The sequence below is a fragment of the Trichechus manatus genome, unplaced genomic scaffold, assembly GCF_000243295.1.
Source record: "Trichechus manatus latirostris isolate Lorelei unplaced genomic scaffold, TriManLat1.0 scaffold00082, whole genome shotgun sequence".
Classification (NCBI taxonomy): domain Eukaryota; kingdom Metazoa; phylum Chordata; class Mammalia; order Sirenia; family Trichechidae; genus Trichechus; species Trichechus manatus.
The window spans coordinates 11,488,809-11,513,197 of record NW_004444018.1 but is presented as its reverse complement, the minus strand read 5'-3'; the positions used below and the strand labels follow the sequence as shown (position 1 = coordinate 11,513,197).

At 38.5% G+C, this 24,389-nt stretch overlaps 1 protein-coding gene across 8 annotated transcripts in view; it reads left to right on the top strand.

Moving 5' to 3' along the window:
- The window catches only part of SLC35D2 (solute carrier family 35 member D2), a 100,786-nt gene that overhangs the window by 37,950 nt on the left and 38,447 nt on the right, over positions 1-24,389 (top strand). For 6 of the 8 annotated variants that reach the window (XM_023735830.1, XM_004381334.2, XM_023735836.1 and 3 more), the window contains exons 4-8: positions 1,851-1,918; positions 10,054-10,125; positions 11,275-11,343; positions 16,228-16,330; positions 18,043-18,135. In XM_023735830.1, the coding sequence (XP_023591598.1) occupies positions 1,851-1,918; positions 10,054-10,125; positions 11,275-11,343; positions 16,228-16,330; positions 18,043-18,135 (405 nt within the window). The remainder of the gene's footprint in view (positions 1-1,850; positions 1,919-10,053; positions 10,126-11,274; positions 11,344-16,227; positions 16,331-18,042; positions 18,136-24,389) is intronic. The other 2 variants (XM_023735831.1, XM_023735837.1) reach the window with 2 other exon arrangements.

Sequence of the window (24,389 nt, the reverse complement as noted above, 5' to 3'; positions counted from 1 at the left end):
GCCTAGGACTTCTGAAGTTCTTAATATCATCAGCTCTGTTACTTATTATTCAGTCATTTGTAGGTTGTTTACCAGAATGTTAACTAATAAAGAGGAATGTCCTGGATCTATTGTCCTTTTTTCCTTATATCTTCTTTCTTGAGCAAATCTCCTGAAACTAAGATTTTATAACATTTCTCTGTGGATGACACTTAGTATTTCAAAATGTTCAAAATCCCATCTTATCTGAGTTGTATGCTTAATGTATTTAAAAATAATAATATTTTATTGTGTTTTTGGTGAAAGTTTACACAGCAAATTAGGTTTCCATTTGACAATTTCTACACAAATTGTTCAGTGACATTAGTTACATTTATCAAACTGTGTCAACATTCTCTTTAATTTTGTTCTGGTTGTTCCGTTTCCAGTACTCTAATTTCCCTACCTGCTTGTCTTCTCATTTTTGCTTTAGAGTAATTTCTGACGTTTTGGTCTCATATAGGTGGTTTTTTAATGGCGCACCATAACCATGGACATTATCCTTTATTTTGTGTGCAGATCTGTTATTTCACCAAAAGGTGACCTTAGGGGATAGTTTTGGTTCATGGTTTAAAGAGTATTTCAGGGTGATAGTCTCAACTGGTTCTGTAAGTCTGGACTTTTTAAGAATTTGAGTTCTGTTCCATGTTTTTTCTCATTCTATCAGGGTCCATCTGTTGTGGCCCTGATCACAACCGTTGGTAGTGGTAGCCAGGCACCATCTAGTTCTTCTGGTCTCAGGGTAGATGAGGCAGTGGCTCGAGTAGGCTATTAGCCCTGTAGCTAGTTTCTTCACTGAGACTTAGGTTTCCTTCTTTCTATTTTGTTCCTAATGAGTAGAGATCGATAGTTTTATCTTAGATGGCTGCTTGCAAGCTTTTAAGACCTCAGACGCTACTCACTTCACTAGGATGCAGAACATGAACTTTGTGTTGCCAATTGACTGAGTGATTCCATGAGGCTAAGGTTTACTTAATGTCTTCTTAGTGGAAAAAGAAATGTTGGATCAACCTTAATAGCTACAGACTATTATACCCATTAAAAAGTTCCGAGTTATTGTGTGGCCTTATGAAGAGATACTTTTTTTTTTTTTAATGAGTTTATGAAGACTGGGCCTTACATTTTGTTTATTTCTTTAATATATTCTAAACAATATAGCTCTGAAAGTCAGAAAATAATTCAGGAGCTCAGGGTTCAGTAAACTGAATTTAAGTGCTACTGGTTTGTTGTTTGACCTTGTTAGATGTTTAATCATTCTAGGCCCTTAAACAAATAAAGGAAATAAAATAACTCCAAAGTAACGTGGCTGGTATACATACATTTCTTGAAAGGGTCACCAACCTTGTGACATTTCAATAAAAGACACAAACTTTTGCCTTGTCCAGAAAAGTATATATATGTACAGATAAGGAAACTTTGCACACCATTTCATGGGCCCCTTGAAGATCTCACACAGACTATACACCCCCATCCTCACCTCACCGAACAGGCCAGGGTCTGTACTTCAGAGAGATCCTTGTCCATATCTTTCCTTTAGAGAAATATTCTACCAAGGGGGCAAGGGCAAGATTTCCATTTCTATCCAGTTCCCCCTCGACCCCGACCCTACCCCACCATGATTTTGGATATCACTGCCCACTATTTTGACCCCAAGGAAAAATTTGTGAATGTGTGTGGATTCTGGAAAATTCAAAGTCGTTGCGGTCAATGGAGCTCAAGTCGTTTGTCTACAGATTAGGGGTGGGGGGTGAAGTGAATGTTACCATTTTTATATGTAAAGGAAAATACATTATTGGAATTGTAACCAAATAGTCTTTCTTTTTTTCTTGAAGCTGTTTCCTCTGCCTCTCCTCTACGTTGGAAACCACATAACTGGATTATCAAGCACAAGTAAATTAAGGTAGAGTACAGGATAGTGGTTGATAGGAGGTTCTCCATTTATTTGCTTGTAATAGTACAAAGACCAAGTTTGGTTTCTCAAGATACTTCTTGGGTTACATATAAAAACCAAAACCAAACCCACTGCTGTCGAGTCGATTCCAACTCAGTGACCCTATAGGACAGAGTAGAACTACCAGATAGGGTTTCCAAGGAGTAACTGGTGGATTCGAACTACCAATCTTTTTGGTTATCAGCTGAGCTCTTAACCACTGTACCACCAGGGCTCCAGGTTACAAAGAGAAGAAAGTATTATTTAGTAATTTCAGAAAATAAGGTAGAACTTTCAGTTTAATTTGCTAATTTTTTTTAAGTATTTGAAAAGGTTATATGTATTTTTCTTTGTATTCAAGTCTGAACATAGAATATGAGGTTTGTAGACATCAAGGTAGGGAAGATCTAGTTTATCCAGGAAGATCTATCCACATGAGCATTTTGTTTAGGCATTGCAAAATGGTGACTTTCTAGTAATATTATTCCTTCTGCATTTATTGTCTAAAATTCTTCAATAAAGACAAACTTTCACTGTTTCACACAGGAAAGCCAGGATAAAAAGGCAAGATAAATGCTTTATTTATAAACGTTCAGAGTAATAGTGTCCTGTCCTCTTCAGTAGTGACCAGGGAGGGTTGTTTTTTGTTTTTTACTTTTTTGCTATCATTATTAATTCATGGATTTTTTGCTTACTTCATAGTTTTCAATTCATTATAGAAATAATTTTTTTAAATTGTGGTTATATATATATGTATAACAAAACATTTGATGTTTTGACTTTTTTATGTGCCCAGTTCAGTGACATTAATTATGCTCATCATATTGTGCAACTATCACCACTATCAGTTGCCAGATTTTCCATCACCCTTAAAGAAACTCAGTGCCCCCTAAGCAATAACTCCTCTCTCCCCCCCCCCACCCTTGCTAACCACTAATGAGCTTTGGACTCTATACATTTGCCTATTCTAGATATTTCATGTAAGTGGGATCATACAGAATTTGTCCTTTTGTGACTGACTGATTTCACTCAGCATAATGTAGAAATAATTCTTTTGATGCTCAAATCATCCCATATCAGGCCAGTGGAACCCTTCAAGTTGGCTCCTATGTCCTGTGGACCCTGTTAAATTTGAGATGTCTGTTAAACTGAACATCCAAGTGGAATGTTGAATAAGCAGTTAGATATTCTAGTCTGGAGTTCAGGGAGAGGCTATGGATAGAGGTATACATTTGGGAGCCAGTAGCATACAGACTGAATGAGAGTAGGTAGAAAAGAAGACAGATATAAGGATTGAGCCTCAGCCACTAGTGTTAAGAGGGCTGGGAGAAGAGGAAATAGTAGTTGAGAATAAGGAGTAGCCAGTGAGAAAGAAGGAAAACCAACTAAATATGATGTCCCAGAAGCCAAGGAAGAGGAAGTGATCATCTTAGGTCATCAGATGTTTCTGAGAGGTCAAGTAATATGGGAACTGAGAACGGTCCATTGGGTTTGGCAACATGGAGGTCATTGGTGACCTTGACGAGAGCAGTTTCAGAGGAGTGGTGTGAGGGGAAGGTCTGTTTGGAGCAAGTTTAAGAGGGAATGGGAGGAGAGGAATTGGAGAGTTGAATCCTGGGAGGCGTTGAAGACCCGCCTGAAGTTTGTGGTCCTGATGCCCTCAAGAAATAGTAGGTGATGAAGAAGAGTCCCTGGGTAGCACAGATGGTTAAGTGCTGGACTACTAACTGAAAGACTGGCAATTCAAACCCACCCAGAGGCACCTCCGAAGTAAGGCCTTGTGATCTGCTTCTGAAAGGTCACAGCCTTGAAAACCCTATGGAGCAGTTCTATTTTGAAAACAGGGGGTCTTCATGAGTTGGAATCGATAGGACAGTAACTAACTAACAACAACAACAGCGAATGGAAGACTTATGGACAAATAGTACCGTAACAGATTACCTAGCCATCAGGGAATTCAGAATCAGATAGAGTGAGGGCCTGAAGGAGTCAGGGAATGGTCAGTATGGGGAGACAGAAGAGAGTGGCTGGCTTGCAGGAAAGACTCCATCAGGGATGTTATAACTGAGCTGAGTCTTTTTAAAAAGTTTTATTTTATTGTTGTTGAGAATATACACAGCAAAACATACACCAACTCAACAGTTTGTACATGAACAGTTCAGTGATATTAATTTCATTCTTTGAGCTGTGCAATCGTTCTCACCCTTCTTTTCTCAGTTGGGCCTTCCCCATTAACGTGAACTCATGCCCCCAAGTTTCCTATCTAATCTTTCCAGTTGCTGTTGTCAACTTGACCTCATATACATAGATCTTAACAGAGCACAATGCTCAAGGCAGGACATTCTTTACTAGTTGAGCTAAACTACTGTTTGGTTTTAAGAAGACTTCAGGGGATATTTTTGGTTTAAGGTTTTAAGATTATCTCAGAGCAATAGTTTCAGGGGTTCATCCAGCCTCCATGGCTCCAGGAAATCTGGATTCCATGAGAGTTTGAAATTCTCTTCTGCATTTCCCCCTTTTTGATCAGGATTCTTCTGTAGAGTCTTTGATCAAAATGTTCAGTAATGGTAGTCGGGTGCCATCTGGTTCTTCTGGTTCCATGGCAAGGGAGGCAGTTGTTCATGGAGGCAATTAGCCACACATTCCATTTCCTCCTCCTGTTCCTGACTCTCCTTCTTCCTCTGTTGCTTCAGTTGAATAGAGACCAATTGTTGTGCCTTGGATGGCCACGTGCAAGCTTCTGAGACCCCAGGCATTATGAAACCAGCTAGGAGGTAGAACAACAGAAGCACTAAACTCGTTATTAGGCCAGTGATTTGAGATGTCCCATGAAACCTCCAAACCAAGGAACCAAATCCCATGAGGTGTTTGGCTGTATATGAGCAGCCTCACTAGTTACTCTTTTTTTTTGTCATTGTTGTAAGTATGTCTGTTAGACAGCTTTTGCCATTTCAACTTTTTACAGGTGTACAACTTAATGACAACACTTACAATAATTGGCTGTGAAACTCTACCCTTAATCAATGAGATTTTTCTATCATCGTAAATCTTAACTCAGTACTCCATAAACAATAACTCTCCCCCCAACCTGGGTTCTGCCCAGTCCCACCCCTGGTAACCACTAATAAACTTTGGTCTCTATACATTTGCCTTTTCTTGTCTTTTATGTAAGTGAGATCATACACTATTTGTCCTTTTGTGATTGGCTTATTTTGCTCAGCATGATGTCTTCCAGCTCCATCCATATTGTAGCATGTATCAAGACTTCATTTCTCTTACTGGCTGAATAGTATCCCATTGTATATGTGTACCACATTTTGTTTATCCATTCATTTGTTGATGGGCATTTAGGTTGTTTCCACCTAAACAGATGAATTCATAGTGCTGCAATGAACACTGGTGTACAAGACCCTGTTTTCAAGTTTTTTGAGTATATACCTATGAGTGGAATTTGCTGGTATGTGGTTGTCCTATCTTTAGTTTTTTTGAGGAACCACCACACTATTTTTCACAAAGGCTGTACCATTTTGTATTCCCACCATCAGTAGATAATGGTTACAATTTCTCCACGTTCTTGCCAATATTTGTTATTTTCTGCCTTTTTTTTTTTTTTAAATCTTAGCCATCCTCCAAAAAAAGCAAACCCATTGCCATAGAGTCGATTCCGATTCATAGTGACACTGTGTGACAGAGTAGAACTGCCCCACAGGGTTTTCTTGGATGTAATCTTTACAGAAGCAGATAGTCAGGTCTTTCTCCTACAGAGCCACTGGTGGGTTTGGACTGCCAGCCTTCTGGTTAGCAGCCGAGCGCTTAACTGTTTGCACCACCAGGGCTCTTAGCCATCCTAGTGGGAGTGAAATGATATCTCATTGTGGTTTTGATTTGCATCTCTCTGATGGCTAAATGACCCTGAGCATCTTTTCATGTGTTTGGTGGCCATTTGAATGTCCCCTTTGGTGAAATATCTACTCAAGTCCTTTGGCCATTTTATGACTGGGTTATTTGTCTTTTTGTTGTTGTCAAAGTTATATATATAGGTTATTAGAGTCTTATCAGATATATGGTTTCCAAAAATATTTTCCCAGTTGGTAGCTTGTCTTTTCACTTTTTTTGTAAAGTCTTTTGAAGAATAAAAGTTTTTAATTTTTACGAAGGCCCATTTATTTATTTTGTCTTTTGCTGTTTGTGCTTCTGTTGTATTAGACAATTCATTATTAAAAGCTAGGCTCAACAGCGTTGGCCTGCATTTTCTTCTAAGAATATTATGGTTTTAGTTTGCACGTTTAGGTCCTTAACCTGTTTTGAATTTGTTTTTGTATATAGTATGAGGCATGGATCCTGTTTCATTTTTCTGCATGTGGAAATCCAGTTTTCCTTATACCATTTATTGAAGAGACTTTTCTTTCTCCATTGAATGCACTTAGCACCCTTGTCAAAAATCAGTTGACCGTAGATGTGTGGGTTTATTTCTGGACTCTCAATTCTATTCCATTGGTCTATGTGTTGTTGTAGAAAAACAACTTTCACCAAAGCCTTCGGCAACAAAGAGATTTTTATTGTGACATATCAGAAAACAAAGAAAGGAAATTGGCCACTAACGCTCAGGCTATAAACAGATCAAAATTCAACAAGTACAATCTATAAGCCCTTTTTATACAATTTTGACAGGTACTGATTCATTATGAGTAAATTACTTATAGACTATGTTTGGTTAAAGTAAAGACAAAGAACAAAGATCATGATTGGGTGAACTTTTCTTGTTTTTCTTTTCTAACAATTTGGTCTCTTGGCTCAGGAGTCTGTCATATGATGGTTGTTTTTTATTTGTTATATGGGCTATATATGGTATTGGATAGATCTTTAACTCACTTCCTGGGATAAATTGTTATTTAGTTTTTGGTGCACATGTCCACTGTCCATTGAACCGGTTAGAGCACTCTGTCCTGCTCCTTCGATGAAGTTTCCTATAGTTTTTAAGCTTTTCAGATTCTGACAAACAAGCTGGCCTTTTGTGGTTATGGCCTGCTGTGGTTAGGTTAACCCTTTATCAGTGCCTATTGTTATACCAGTACCAGGCTGTTTTGATCACTGTAGCCGTATAATGTTTTAAAATCAGTAAGTGTGATTCCTCCTACTTTCTTCCTGTCTTTCAACATTGCTTTAGTTATTCAGGGCCTCTTGTCATTCTCTGTAAAGTAGAGGATTGGTTTCTCCATTTTTGTAAAGAAAGCTGTTGGACTGTTCACTTTCTTGATGGTTTTATTTGAGGCACAAAAGTTTTCAATTTTAATGAAGTCCAGTTTATCTATTTTTTCTTTTGTTGTTTGTACTTTTAGTATTCTATCTAAGAAGGCTCTGCCTAACCCAAGATCATGAAGATTAGCTCCTTTGCCTTCTTCCATTTTAGCTTTTACATTTAGGTCTTTGATCCATTTTAAGTTAACTTTTTGTATATGGTGTGAAGTAGGCATCCAAATTTACTTTTTGCATGTGGATATCCAGTTGTTCCAACACCATTTGTTAAAAGACTGTTCTTTCCCCATAGCATTGTCTTGGCATCCTTGTCAAAAATCAGTTGACCATGATTGTAAAGATTCATTTCTGGATTCCCAATTTTATTCCATTGATTATATGTCTATTTTTATGCCAGGAGTCTTGATTACTCTAGCTTTGTAGTAAGATTTGAAATCAGGAAGTGTTATTATTTTTCAAGATTGTTTTGGCTTCCAAGATCCCTTGTGTTTCCATATGAATTTTAGCATCAGCTTGTTAATTTTTGCAAAAAAAAAGAAAATCTAGCTAAAATTTTGATATTGTGTTCAATCTGTAAACCTAATTGGGGAGTATTTCCATCTTAACAACATAAGTCTTCTGATCCATGAACATGGTATGCCTTTCCATTTATTTAGGTCTTTAAAATTTTTTTTAACAATGTTTTGTTGTTTTTAGTGTATGAGTCTTACACTTCTTTTGTTAAATTTATTCCTAAGTGTTTTTGTTAGTTTGTAAATGGAATTGTTTCATTAATTTCATTTTCAAATTGTTCATTCCTAGTGTTTAGAAATATAGTTTATTTTTGTAACTGATTTTGTATCATACAGTTTTGCTGGACTTCTTTATTAGTTCTAATAATTTTTTTTTGTGGATTCCTTAGAATTTTCTGTATGTACATTGCTATCTGCAAATAGAGATTATTTTTTCCTTTCCACATTGGATGCTTTGTTTTTTTTCCCCTTGCTTAATTGTCCTGGCTAGAATGTTGAGGAGACATACTGAGAGTGAACATTCTTATCTTGTTCTTGATCTTAGGCAGAGAGCGTTCAGTTTTTCAAAGTGTATCTTACCTGCTTTTAGAAGGTGTCATCTAAAAAATACTTTTGAAATTAAATTGAAAATAGTAAAACTTTTTTTGCTTACTTTGAAAAAGGAGGTTCAGATCAGTCTGATAAGACTTCTTTAATTGTGGATATAAAGTTCTTAAAGATTCTTCACACATGCTCACTGGTTGTAACGTTATTGATAACGTATGCTACAGTATGCTACAATAAGGGTACTAGAAGCATGTTCTCTGGAGTACAGGAGGAAAAGCAACAAAACCATGGAATCAGAGAAGGCTTTATAGAGAATGTGACAAAAGTCAATGGGACATTTTGAAGCTATGTACAGTACAGTGCACCTTGCAGATGTTCAATAAAGTAATTATTGATTAAAAAAATCTGGAATCTGTGGGTTTTGAGAGTGGGTGAAAGATTCTTAAGTATTTCATTTTTAAAAAGACAATGCATCCTCATTATGTAAAGTTTGGGGAAAAATCCATAGTTTTATCTCGTAATACACTATTTTAAATATTCATTTCAGTTTTCTTCCATATACAGAATGTATCTTTTTACTGTCATAGACTCTACATAGTTTTGTATCTTCCTTGTTTTATTTAATATTCATTTCCTAATAGTGATAAAGTCTTTATATTACAGAGTCATATGTGTAATTTTCCCTCAAGTGGATATATCATAATTTATTTAGTCATTGCCTTGTTTGGCATTTTGCCTCTTTCAGTGTTTTTCCCAAAGGCACTACTGACCATTTTTGTGCACATGGTTTTTTCCTTCTTTTGGATTATTATCTTACGGTAAATTTCCTAACAAGGAATAATCAGGCCCAAGATTTAAAACAAACAAACAAACCTGTTGCCATCAAATTGATTCCAACTCATAGTGACCCTATAGAACAGAGTAGAACTGCCCCATAGGGGTCTCCAAGGGTTGGCTGGTGGATTTGAACTGTTGACCTTTTGGTTACCAGCTGAGCTCTTAACCACTTTACTACCACAGCTCCAGGCTCAAGATGAGAACCATTTAATGACTGTTTATACATAGTCCCAACTTGATTTGCCAAAGGGTGTATTGATTCACATTGCCATCAACTGTGTCCATGTGTACTAATTTTAGCACAGTCTTTGTAGCTAATCTTTGTAGTTTATTTTTTTAAGCTCCCACAGACAGTGGAAATCAGATAAAAGCTTTAATTTATACTGATAACCAAAAACCTATTGCTGTCAAGTTGATGCCCACTCATAGTGACCTTATAGGACAGAGTAGAACTGCCCCATAGGGTTTCCAAGGAACTGCTGGTGGATTTGAACTGCCGACCTTTTGATTAGCAGCCAAGCTCTTAACCACTGCGCCACCAGGGCTCCAGTTTATACTAATACGCAATTAAAATTATCAATAAGATTTATACATACAACGATGTTGTTTTTGTTATGTGCCGTCGAGTCGGTTCCGACTCATAGGAACCCTATGTTCCTGTGAGAACAGAACGTCCTGCGCCATCCTCACAATCATTGCTATCTTTTAACCACTTTCCAGTGTTAGGGAAGGAATTCCAAACAGAACCCCAAGGTAATATGATGTTTTAAATTGCTAATAAGTGAAAGTGGTATAAGATTATTAAATCTGCATTTCTTTCATTATTTAATATGGTTAATTTATGGTATATGTCCGAATTAAGTTTAATTCTTTATATATTTAATCTGGAAAATTAATGGGCTTAATTAAAAATGTACCACATGTAAAAAAAATGCTTGACTCTTTTCCCGACAGCTTGCCGATGTTTACTGTGCTCCGGAAGTTTACCATTCCACTGACTTTGCTCCTGGAAACCATCATACTCAGGTGATTTTTTGTGCTTTTCCTTGATTCCTGCACTGTCCCCCTTCTCCTACCATTATTTTTACTCAAGGAGTTATTGCTATCTAATCAGCTTTCCAAATAGTTGATTTAAATTGCTCATTGCAATAACTTCAGGGCAAATGGTTTATTCACTTGAACACATTTGCCTGTTCAGGTGATTGCCTAAGAATTTTGAAAAATTATTTTTGCCTTCTCTTTAAGTTTTTTAAAATAGCTATTTCTTATTACAAACATGCTTTATATTTATTATAGAAAAATCATAAAGTTCAGATAACAAAATAGGAAAATAAAAACTACTGACAATTATATTGTGAACGAATAACCCTACTAAACGTTTTTGGCTATTTATTGATTTCCCTGAATATTCTGCCTAAAAGTTTGATGAGTAATTTTTAATTGCAATTTTACTTTAAATAGTTAGATAAAATAACTTACAAAAAAAAAAAAAAAGAAAAGAAAAGGGGGGAAAAAAACCAAGCCCCAGCCCAAAACAGATGGGAATCTGTTTTCTGAGCCAGATGGTATATACACTGATTTTGGAAAACAGAGGGAGAAGTTGTCCATGTGTACGTGTAGGAGTGCAGGAAATCAGAGAAATTGATTCTTATGCATTGATTATAATGTAATATTAGAATAAATAAATTTTTATATTTTTGGTATAACTTCTCATTAAGATACTCAGGCTGACATCCAAAAAGGTGATTCTTGATTTTGTGGTAAAGATTATTCAGCAGCAGTGAAATTTGTATGACGGCTCAATGTCTTAAACCCTCACATTGAATTTTATTTTCTATTTATGCATGCTCGTTATAAGTACAGATCAACTAGACCTACCAGTAGGAGCTCTTCTGTATTTGTCCCAGCGTCTTTCTAGTGAGAATGGAGAAATTGGTTTATGATGAGATTAAGAAAACTGCTTAAGGAAAAAAGTAAATTTCGTTTGATTACTAATCCACTTAGAAACCTTTAGTGCTTTCTCTATAAAGAGCATTGTCCCTTAGATTTTGGCTATAAGTGTTGACAGACAATGTCTATTTTTGGGTTTGTGTTTTGATTATAAGCCTTACTTTGGATTCTCTCTCCTCCCATCCTCCCCTTTCCTTTCTTACTGCTTGCTTTTTTTTTAAACAGGAAGCAGTATTCATTGAACATCACTGTCAGTGTCTTTGCCATCATTCTTGGTGCTTTTATAGCAGCTGGGTAAGACTGTGGACTGTTTCTGCTCAATGACTTCTTTGTGTCTTTTACAATAGGCTCAGCCCCATCCTCTGTTTTTCCATTTTCCATCTGGCTGCAGTTGAATTGAGCAGCCAAGAGACAAATCTGTTGAAGTTAGTGGAATCCTCAGTGTGCTCCTTGGAAAGTCAAACTGGGTTCCAAGTTGGCCAAAACGTTTCCAAGAATGTATGGAGCATTAAACCCAAACTAAACAAGTTGCTGTCAGTTTGACTCTGACTCATGGCGACCCCATGTGTGTCAGAGTAGAACTGCACTCCAGAGGGTTTTCAATGGCTGATTTTTCAGAAGTAGATCATGAGAGTTCTTCTGAGGTGCTTGTGGGTGGACTTGAACCACCAGCCTTTGCGTTAGCAGTTGAGCGTGTTAACTGTTTGCACCACCCGGGGACTCCAAAGACAGCATTATGATACATTAAAACAGCTTTTCTTCATAAAAGGGAGATAATTACTTACTTTTATTACTGAATGTTTGTCTTCAATTTAAAAATAAAAATTTTAATTTGAAAACCCTGTGGATCACAGTGGTTTGATCCACAGCCAATCATGGGGATGGCATAGGACTGAGCAGTGTTTCATTCCTTTGTGCATGGGGTCGCCATGACTTGGGGGCCAACTTGACAGCAGATAACATCAACAACAGCAGTAATACTCTAATGAGCTGAGAGGATGAATAGTGTTTCCAGAAGCATCTAACTCACCCCAGAGCCAGCTTGGAATAGTGATTCTCAACCTTCCCTTTCCTCCAGCACTCGGCAGAATGGATAACATCCCTGGGGTGACCTTCACAGTTCTTAGCTGCTGGCCACCTGTAACCCTTCCTTCTCTACTCTCCCTCAAATTAGTTCATCAAAATACAGTAGTTGAAGAACTGACTTGGTCAGATGAGCCAGTTTATGCTGTGGTAACAAACAACCCCCACATCCCGTTGTTTTAACGTAGCAAATTTATTCTGCACACGCTAAGCAGGCAAACCTATGTGGGCTAATGTTTGAGGGAGGGCTCTGCTCATGGCAGTTACTTAGAGACCAGGCTGATGGAGTGTGGCACCCCACTGAACCATTGGCAAGAGTGGCTCCAAGGGGCACAGGTTGGATTCCAGAAGAGGTGGAAAAAGCCAGGTTGATCAGATCTAGCTTTTATTAGGGAACTTACAGAGGTCAGTGCCAAGATTCCTGCAAAGGACAGCACTGAGTCACCCGGGTAGAAGTCTTTGCACAATTGTGAGGAGTCGGTGTTTATATACCTAGTGCTTATGTGCAAGGATATGTGCAGGGGAGTCAGGAAGAAACATGTCTAATCTGTGAGGGGTGGGGTTGTTTTTGTATTAGTTAAAAAAAAACAAACCAAACCCACTGCTGTCGAGTTGATTCCGACTCATAGTGACCCTATAGGACAGAGTAGAACTGCCCCATAGAGTTTCCGAGGAGCACCTAGAAGGTTCGAACTGCCAGCGTTTTTGGTTGGCAGCCGTAGCTCTTAACCACTACACCACCAGGGTTTCCAATTAGTGGATTTCAATTGATGTTATCATGAAGTTAAGTGTTGGGTGTGTTTTTCTGTTGGATCAAGTTACTTAGTCAGGTACTCTAGTTCTCTCTCAGAGTCCTTTGTGGGCAGGATCCATCTTGTATTGTTCAGGTTCCTCTCATAGAGTCTCTACCTCAAAAGGGGTTTCCTCAGTCATCCAGGCAGGAAAAGAGAATGTGGGGAATTGTACTCTGGTTCTTAAAGCTTTGGTCCAGAAGTGACATATGTCATTTCCTCTAACATTTTATCTGCCAAAGCAAGTCACATAGCCATTACTAGCTTTCAAAGGGGTGGGAAAGCGCAGTCCTACCATGTGGCTGGAAAAGACTGAATGTCTGTGAACAGCTCTAATGACAACTGTGAGGGGTAACCATGAATCTGCTCTAATATATAAAACAGATTGTCAGACATCTGTGCTTTTACTACTGCCCTAGACAAATTATATGTAAGATTTCTGACAGCTGACCAAGGCTTCCAGGGGTAGGAACACCTCTTGGAAACCCCTGGCCCCTAGAGTGGGAGACCTGAGAACTCTGGGAATTTCCCTCAAACTCCCTAAGGAAGTGAGCAGCCCTTTCTTCCCATTCCTCTGGAAGCCTGGTTGCCTGCCTTTTCCCCTTACTTTCTTTCTTCCTTCTCTTCCTCCCTCCATCTCCCTTCCTTCCTTTCTAATTGTGGTACAAATATACATAACAAAATATTTGCCACTTCAACATTTTTTGCATGTACAGTTCAGTGACATTGATTACAGTCATCATGTTGTACAAGCGTCACCACTCTCCTTTTCCAGTTTTCGCATCACTCTTAACAGAGACTTAGTGCCCCCTAGGCAGTGACCCTCCTTTCCCCTCTCCCCCTGCCCTTGGTAACCACTAATAACCTTTAGTCTCTGTACATTTGCCAATTCTAGATATTTCATATAAGTGGGATCATGCAATATTTGTCCTTTTGTGTCTGACTTCACTCAGCAGAATGTTTTCAAGGTTCATCCATGTTGTAGCATGCATCGGGACTTCGTTTCCCTTTATGGCTGAGTAATAGTTTATTATATGGATATACGGAGCCCTGGTGGTGCAGTGGTTAAGAGCTACAGCAGCAAACTAAAAGGTCGGCCATTGGAATCCACCAGCTGCTCTTTGGAAACCCTATGGGCCAGTTCTACTCTGTCTATAGGGTTGCTATGAGTTGAAATCAATTTGACGGCAGTGGGTTTGTTTTTTTTTTGATTTATGTGGATATACAACATTTTGTTTATCCATTTATCTGTTAATTTCCACCTTTTGGCCTCTTCTACACATTAAACTTTGCTGTTTCAGGGAATGGCAAACTCTTCTTAACACTGAATCAAATGTGGATGGGCAAGAGAATGGAAGACCCTTATTTTGAGAAAATCAATTTTTGTGATTGAGCTGGAGAATTCTGGTTTGTAATGAATCTAAAATTAATTTATATTCTCACAAATATATTTGTAGATAATAATACTGGTGAAAACATTAGGCAAAATCTGATTCACCTTGAGTTCAGATTTTGATGTAATTTTTGTGTATGTTGTTAAAACCAAAAAATCAAACCCATTGCTGTTGAGTTGATTCCAACTCATAGCGACCTTGTAGGACAGAGTAGAACTGCCCCATAGGGTTCCCAAGGAGCAGCTGGTGGATTTGAACTGCCGACCTTTTGGTTAGCAGCTGAGCTTTTAACCACTGTGCCACCAGGGCTCCACTGTCTATTGTTAGGGAAATATAATTAAAAACAAAATCTACTCCCAACCTAGAAAACTTCTCCTCAGAGGTAGCAGAGAAAGAAAACAATTTTATTATTATACATTAAACCAGAGTGCGATGCAGCAGAGACAGTTTGCTAAAGATATTGCAAAGACAGAAATCATAGTTTTATATAGCTAAGTGGATACAACTCATGCATTTATGTTTTCAAGGTCAAATTGCTAACTTTCTCAGATCTTTACAGCTGAAGGTAGGCTTTGCAGTTTGGAGTCAGGTGACAGCTAAAATTAGGCCTATCCTCTCCTAGGAAACTGGGAGATAGGGCCATATCTTCCTCCATGATACATTTCAAAGAAATGGCTCCCAGGTCCTTGAGGAAACACTCCTGAGTTGTGAGAGTGGCAAGAGGCTTATTTAACATTTGACCTTGTTGTCATTGTTGTTAGCTGCTGTAGAGCCACCTGGACTCATGGTGACCCCAAGCACAATGGAACAAAACACTGCCCAGTCCTACACCATTCCCATGACCTACCCTTTGCATATCAGACCATTGTGATCCATAGGGTTTTCATTATCTGATTTTCTGAAGTAGATAGCCAGGCCTTTCTTCCTAATCTGTCTTTGTCTGGAAGCGCCATTGAAACCTGTTCAGCATCATAGCAACACGCAAGCCTCCACTGACAGATGGGTGGTGGCTGCTCATGTGGTGCATTGGCCTGGAATCAAACCCAGGTCTCCTACATGGAAGGCAAGAATTCTACCACTATTTGATCTTACACTGTATCTATATCTATTTCTTTTTCTTTGATTCAAAGTAATCTTATTTAAATATGTATTTATGAATTGTGATATGGATCTGGTACTGTCTGCAAGGATCAAGTGCAGGTGGGCGAATCACATGGATTGCTCAGCTATTGTTCTCTCTCCTCTCTATGCCATGTTCCGCAAACATCTTCATACTGATGTTATTTATTTAAAATTGAAATTGAAGAGAAGACATCTCCCAAGATGAGACCCTTTAAGGAGTTGCCCAGGAAAAGGAATAAATGCCCTTCTTACCTTTTTGATGGACAGAGCTGTATGGTGTGACTGTGCACCAGATGGAAGTGTCAATTTCTCATTAAACCCCTCTCCCCCAGCCACCGCCAAGCTGCCCACTCTCACAGCTGTCCCCACATTGGCAGTACCCTGGGGATGGCCCTGTTTACTGCAACAAGCACAGCCACTGGGGGGGGGGGTTGGACTAATCATCCCCCTTAGAAAAGTCAGTGGTCGCCAATTATGATGCCAATTTATCAGTTAGCAAAAGAAGGGGTTTTGCAGTTAAAGGAAGACGGGTAATGTCCCTCTGGTTTTAAGCCATTCATGAGTAAGTTGAAGCTACCTGATCCATCTGGTTTTGTTTTTGTCTGGAGGCAAAGCAGAGCAGTTAACCATTCATTACTAAAGAGAGTAGGCCAAGTAGGAAATTGTGTCATAGAAAAGGGAGTTGCTAGCCTCACAAATGGCTTTGATCAGGGAAAAGTAAACCAGGCAGGCTTTGAGAGTGGGTAGTTTCTAAATAACCAACCCTCCTTTTGTGTTCTGCCTGACAGCTCTGACCTTGCTTTTAACTTGGAAGGCTATATTTTTGTGTTCCTGAATGATATCTTCACAGCCGCAAATGGAGTTTATACCAAACAGAAAATGGACCCAAAGGTATCAGACCCTCCCTCTACGGCTTTTACCCATATAATCTGGCCTCTGAAATTACATGACAAAAGAAAACAAACTTGTGAAGTTGGCATACAATTTAATTTATGTGACAGGATCTATAAATTACCGATTTTTAGAAATTGTTTTGTCTGTGTAAAGTCTTCTTACTCTTAATCTTGCAAAATTTTGGGCTGAAATTAGATTAGGAGGGAAGGGGTACTACTATTTTAGATAGAAAGTGAGAATATATAAAAAGGGCATTCTTTCTTTTGAAAGGCAGTAACTTTTTTTTTTTTTTTACTGCAACCGTCACCATTATTTATTTCCAAAACTTTTCCATCACTCCAAACAGAAACTCTGTACCCATGAAGTAATAATACCTCTCCATTCCCTCCTCTCCCCAGCCCGTGGTAACCACTAACTGTGTTGCTATCCAGTCGATCCTGACTCACAGTGACGCTATCAGGCAGAATAGAACCGCCGCACAGGGTTTCCAAGGCTGTAATCTTTATGGAAGCAGACTGTCACGTCTTTCTCCCAAGGAGCAGGTGGTGGGTTCAAACCACCAACCGTTCGGTTCGCAGCCGAGTGCTTAACCACAGCCCCACCAGGGCTCCTACTGGTAACCACTAGGCAGTAACTATGCTTAAAATTGAAAGGTTTCTTTTTTTTTTTTTTAACCATCATCTTCAATGACCATGGGGCAGTCAGGGGTAGTGGTATTCTGAGAGCAATTCTAGTTTGAGAGACTGGAGATGTGGGTTGTAGGCATGAGTTTTGCCACTTACTAGCTGTTGTGACTTTGGACCTGAATGTCTTTAACACTCCATTTCCTCATCTTCGGAATGAGATAGTTGGAATGGATAATTTGTAAGGTCCTGCCCAGCACTAACCTTCTATGCTTTGCCTGAAACTGCTGCCTTTCCCGATCATGAGTGCCTGGTGGGTGGTGAGCTTTCCTTCCCCCTAAAAAAGCTATTGCCGTCGAGTTGATTCCCGATTTCATGCGGCTGTCTTTCGCCTAGAGGCTTCCAGCCCTTACCCCTACCCCAGCTGTTACCGGAAGCCCAGAAGGATGAACCAGGCATATGTTTCTTTGTTCCAGGATCTTATTTGTGTTCAGTGAGGGCTATGTTTGCGAGCTGTTTTTATCTGCACTGCTTTTTCCTCTGTGTGGCCGTTGCTTTGTAATAGTGGCAGGTTCACAAAACCAGGTTTGCCCCCTTTTGACAATCCCAATATGTCACCCTTTATTGAAACGAGTGGAGGAGGGGTGTAGCCACTTTAATAAAAAGTCAACATATGCAAGATTGGAAGATGAGAAGCCTGCTAGTCTTTAATGGAAACAACAGCTATTTTTAAGGCATTCTATTGATATTGACATTTTTAATGTCTTTATCTTGTTCTAGACATTCCATCTTGAATAACATGGCTTTTTAAAAACAACGAGATGTTAGGGATGCCTGGAACCTCGGAGGCCATCCATCTCCATCCATCTTTTCTGTAGAAAAGGAAGGTTTATTCTGAAATTATAGTATGCTTGAAATGAAGCATTTTATGTCAGAGATTTCCCCCAAATACTTCAATACAGCAACGTCTGAGTGACCAGAATGCGTATTCTAATGCTGCATAAATACGTAGCTGTATAAATGGCCCCAGGAAATCTGATGCTTCATATTTCTAAAACTGAGTGGGAGTTTTCTTTTTCTTCACAGGAACTGGGGAAATACGGTGTGCTTTTCTACAATGCCTGCTTTATGATTATCCCAACACTTGTTATTAGTGTCTCCACTGGGGACCTTCAACAGGTGAGCTGATTACAGTCCTCACATTCTTACTTAGCAGTGTTTTTAAATTTTAATATTTAACCTTTGATACTCACTGAAATAAGATGTGTAGAGGTAACCAGGGTTACTAGGAGTTGCATGAAAGCAAATGTTTGCTATCTTTCATAACATCTTGGGCAGGATTGCTTTGTAGGCAGGAGTCTCTAGACACATGCGAGTTAGCTAGAAGTAGTGATAAGAACTCTGGACTTCAAATTTTTTTGGAAAACAACAGTAACAATCTGAGTCTGAGTTCCAGTATCCACCTTTGCTGGGGTGGTGACCCTGGGAAAGCCACTTAGCTTAGAAGGAGATTTTCATAGTTTTTAACTAGATTTATATATTCATTTGTCCATCAGTCCGTCAGTCTGCCTGTTGGTCTGTCGGTCCACCCACCTATCCACCCACCTACCCATTCGTTTTTATTATGGACATTTTTAAACATATACAAAGTAGAAAGAATAATTTAATTAACTTCCATACACCCATCACCCAGCTTCAGCCCTTAAGAAATTTTGCCATTCTTGTTTCATCTATCCTTCATCTACCCCACTTTTTTTTTTGGGGGGGTGGTTGACGTATTTTAATGCAAATCCGAGACTTCATGTCATTTTGCCTTTAAATACTCCAGGATCTACATTTGAATTTTGAGAAGGTATTTTCCTTTCAGTACTTGCTCTGTTTACCTTGTCTACTCTTTGCTTGTGAGGGACAAATAAAATAGTAACTTAGTAATAAGATATTAGGCTCAGCTAGGGGGGCCTGCATTCCTAATCTCATACAAAGTGTGAATATTTACCCCATTGATTTCATCACTGGCCACCTTGAGTGTGTTTGGCCCTGCGGAGCTGATTTCTTCAGGATGTTGCCAGCTATACCGCTTCCAAGAATTTTGTCTGTGTCTTAGGGAGATGTTTGAGTTTATATGAGAAACTGTTCATAGGAGAAACTAGCCGCCAGGGGCAAAATCCTGGTTCAGCCGACTAATGTGGCATTGGCCAGGGATTGACCCTTTTGTAGCTGGATGGGCCAGAGGGTTGTCAGGGGTCCTGTGCAGCCTCTGTTTACCCACAGATGTGGTAGTATTTCAGTGTTTAACAAACAGCATGGCTGTGTTGGTTCATACCGGTTGAAAGTCAATTCGGTCTGTAACCCTTTCAGGGGACTGAATGAATTCGGAAGGCTGTGGGTGCCTGCAGACTTGTGGGGCCGACCTGAGTGGACCTAGTTTTTGGGGCTCTTGGTTCTTTCTCAAAGCTATGCTTTCTCTTTTGTACAGTCCCTGACAGAGAATGAGGGAACATTGGAAGGGCTTAGCAGCCACATCCCCAGGGTGTAAACAGCCATTGATTGGCATGTATTTTTGTTCAAAACAACCAAGAAACACCAGTTGTGATGAAGAGCTTCCTGATTGGGGTTAATTACATTTGGAATACTGGCTGTGTGTGACTCTTGACCTTCACTACTGGAAGACAGAGCAAGTACATGACGTCTCTAGCAATAACGAGCAGGCCAAGATATCTGAAAACTATTGTTTTTTCTTCCATCTACCATCAGTTGATTTTAAACCAATTTGGTGTTAGCAATGTTACGCAAAACAAAATGAACTCATAATGAAATGGTCCTATTGGCTTGTCTCATTTCATTATCATAGAAGTGAGGTTTTTTTTTTTAAATCATTGAGGTTTATCTGTTCTGAAATTCTAGTGCTTTATAGCCGTTTCAAATTCATGTTTATTTCTAGAAATAGAAATCTAGAGACTCCTAGAATGCTCATTGGAGCAAAAGTGTATTTTGCCATAGGAACAATGTTATGAATGGTGTAGTGACCAGGAATGAATTTTGGTGCTTTCTGAGTCATATAGACTAGTTGTATCATGTTAATAATACATAACGTTGTTTCACTAGGAATATAGCATGTTCTCAGATCCAGATCATTGGCTTATAAACTTTTATAGCATGGTGTATTCAGAAGTGGCAACCTGCCTGTAATGAATTATCATGGAGAATTATTATACTTTCTCATGTGAGAATAATAAAAATAATAGCTAATATATTGAGGACGTGGAGCCCTGGTGGCACAGTGGTTGAGAGTTTGGCTGCTAACCAAAGGTCAGCAGTTAAATCCACCAGCCACTCCTTAGAAGCCCTATTGGGCAGTTCTACTCTGTCCTATAGGGTCACTATGAGTCGGAATCAACTCGACGGCAACAGGTTTGGCTTTGGTTATTGAGGTCTTACTGTGTCAGGCATTGTTTGAAGCAGTGTACATGCATTATCTTATTGCATTCTCACAGCAGTACTTAGAGGAGAAAAGACGACTAGTATCCCCATTTCACACATGCATAATCTAGGGCATAGTATTTAAATAACTTCCCAAGGAGGGTAGGTGATAGATCAGGCAGTCTTAGCTCTAGAAACACACCCTCCTCTCTAATCTCAATTATTTTATTTATGTATTTTAATTTTAATTAAAAATTTTTTTTCCCATACAAAAATTTATACATACATTGTTATGTGACTCTAATTACCCTCCCCAGACTGTGATAGCACACTCCTTTCCACCTCTGATTCCCCATGTCCATTCAACCAGCTCCTAACCCTCTCTGCCTTTTCGTCTCACCCCCAGACAGAAGCTGCCCGTTTAGTCTCTTGTATCTACTTGAGCTAAGAGGCACACTACTGACGAATATCACCTTATGTCCCACAGTCCAGTCCAATCCCTGTCTGAGGAGTTGGCCTTGGAAACTGTTTTAGTTCTGGGCTGATAGAGAATCTAGGGGCCATGCTTTCCAGGATACCTCCAGTCTCAGTCAGGCCATTAAGTTTGGTCTTCTTACTAGAATTTGAGTTCTGCACCCTACCTTTCTCCTGCTCCATCCGGGACTGTCTGTTGTGTTCCCTGTCAGGGTGGTCATTGGTGGTAGCCAGGCACCATCTATTTCTTCTGGTCTCAGGCTGATGAAGTCTCAGGTTTATGTGGTCCTTTCTGTCTCTTGGGCTACTACTTTCCTTGTGTCTTTGGTGCTCTTCATTCTCCTTTACTCCAGGTGGTTGGGACCAATTGATGCATCTTAGATGGCTGCCTGCATGCTTTCAGACCCCAGAAACCACTCACCAAAGTAAGATGCAGAACAGTTTCTTAAGAATCTTTGTTATGCCAATTGACCTCGATGTCCCCTGAAAGCATGGTCCCCAAACCCCTACCCCTGCTACTCTGTCCCTCAAAGTGTTTGATTGTATTCAGGAAACTTCTTAGCTTTGGTTTAGTCCAGTTGTGCTGACTTCCCCTGTAGTGAGTGCTGTCCTTCCTTTCATCTAAGATAATTCTTATCTACTATCTAGTTAGTAAATAACCCTGCCCCTCCCTCCCCACCCTTGTAACCATCAAAGAATGTTTTCTTCTGTGTTTAAACCTTTTCTTGAGTCCTTATAATAGTGGTCTTATACAATATTTGTCCTTCTGTGACTGACTAAATTCACTCAGCATAATGACCTCCAGCTTCCTCCATGTTACAAGATGTTTCACGGCTTCATTGTTGTTCTTTATTGTTGCCTAGCATTCCATTGTGTGGATATACCATAATTTGTTTGTCCGTTGATGGGCACCTAGGTTGTTTCCATCTTTCTGCTATTGTGAACAGTGCTGCAATGAACATGAGTGTGCATATATCTATTCGTGTGACGGCTCTTATTTCTCTAGGATATATTCCGAGGAACAGGATAGCTGGATCATATGATACATCTATTTCTAGCTTTTTAAGGAAGTGCCAAATCAATTTCCAAAGTGGTTGTACCATTTTTCATTCCCACCAACAGAGTAGAAGTGTTCCAGTCTCTCTACAACCTCTCCAGCATTTATTATTTTGTGTTTTTTGGATTAATGCTGGCCTTGTTGGGATGAATGATATCTCATTGTAGTTTTGATCTGTATTTCTCTAATGGCTGATGATTGTGAGCATTTCTTCATGTGTCTGTTAGCCGCCTGAATATCTTCTTTGGTGAAGTGCCTGTTCATATCCTTTTCCCATTTTTTTTTCGATTATTTTATTTATTTTTGAAAAATGTGCTTGTGTGTTTTTTTCTTTCACATATGAAATGAAAAATCATGCATAGCCTTCCACTTAACATCTTGGAAAGTATAAGAGACCTAACTTATACTTTAATTTATGAAATCCTGGTGTTTTAGGAGAATACTGTGCTTGTATTCTGGATTGAAGGTGCTGGACTAACCCAGTCTACCCTCTTCCATTTGACTAGATTCCCAAGATTTCAAACAGAAGTTTCTTTAAGTTCCTTAGAGCTCCTTGCATGATTACTATTCACTGTAATTCCAGATGGATCAAAGAACTAAATATATAGGTTTATTTTTTAAAATCTGTAAGAAAAATTATGATTAGAAAAAACAAGAATATATTAATAACAGTAAAAGAAGTCCTTCTGTAAAAAGATACAAAGTCATAAAGTGAAAAATTTGACTATATTTTAATATAAACTGTTGTATGACAAAGAATGCCAAAAGATATGGGACAAACACTTACTTGCAATAAGTAAGAAAAAGGCAAACATACTGTAGGAAAAATGGTGCACTCTTCACTGCTAACAGTGATCTGCTGTGTGTTCCTTGAAATCAGGATGATCTCCTTCCAAATGATCACTTTTAACCATGGCTGAGTCCATTTTAGTTTGTGACGCAAATACAATAAAGAAGAAATTTGTAGAATTAGGTGCTAGATGGCAATATAAAATTGCATTTGATTTTCCAAGTTTGATTTGATTGATGAATTAGAGCAAAATGTTAACTTCTCTTGTAGCTGGAGGAATAATTTGACGAGTCATTTTTCCTGGTTGACTGGGACTAGCAGAGATGGAGTGGATCAGAGACTATGGTGAAACTTGTGTGCGTGACTCACTGCATCGGGAGCTCCCTTGGACCTTGGACTGTACGCAGTGTATCTTATTAGCAGGACCTTAGTTCTATCTCTGACCTACAAAGTCAGTGATGACAGTTCCACTTGTTAACAAATTAGGCCCTAGGAAAATACTTAATGGGTGCACTTTCTTTAGTCATTTGAATCACCTCAATAAGTTCAGTATATCTTAGTGTATTACAGTTGTTGAATAGGGGTAAATAATGGGAGGTTTTTTTTGTTTTTTTTTTTACTGATTAAAAAAACCACAAGTGCATTGTTTACTCCTAAAATAACAAAAGAGTCATACTTCAACATACTTTGACTGGAAAAGTAAGTCTAAAGTAAGAAATACTTTATTGGTATTCATCTTTAATTATTTTCCAAGCTTTCAAATAAATATGCTACATTATTTTTTAAAAAATGCCACCAGTACAGCTTCATCATTATTAAAGAGACAAAATAAAGCTAAAGTCCACTAAAATTTAGATCAGTGAAGAATTCAAATATTTTTATGAAAATGACTAAATAGCTTTCAATGGTTTATGTGATGTCAGCAATATATAGTTTTTATTTACTGTGCATAAATATTTTCAGCTCTTTGAGTATGTAAATGGTTTTCTACTCTTGGTTTGAAGTTTAGACTTACGTTTTTCTCTTACTGGAAATTTTATTTTAATTTCCGACTCTGACCTTGGGTGTTTTATGTAGTTTTTGTTTGGTTTTGGTTCAGTCTGTGTCTTAGCATAAACTTTCTGGCTTTAATTTTCTTGGGTATTTTCTGTCCCCTTGGTTGGCTTGTTGCTTGCTATAAGACAAATTTATATTATTTTTTATTTCACAAGTAAGTATTTTCTTAAAAAAATGCTTAATGATAGAAACTTTCAAACATATACAGAAGGAAAGAGAATACTATAACACCCCCCATATACCCATCAATCATTTTCTACAGTCATCAAGTATAAATGTGTATCTTTTTGATAAGAGATGTGGGCAAAGTACTACAATGACAGTAACATATGACAAGGTTGTACTAATTGGAGAAGAGAATTCCGTTTTAATTTGTTTAAGAAATCTGAAATATAAATGGAGATATATACAAGTAGTTTTTTTTTAAATTTTTTTATTGTACTTCAGATGAAGGCTTACAGAACAAATAGTTTCTCGTTAAACAGTCAGTACACATATTGTTTTATGACATAGGTCAATAACCCCACAACATGTCAACACTCTCCCTTCTCGACCTTGAGGACCTTTTTTTTTGGTGAAAATATACGTAGCCAAAGTTACACCATTTTGAAAGTTTCTACATGTACAATTCAGTGA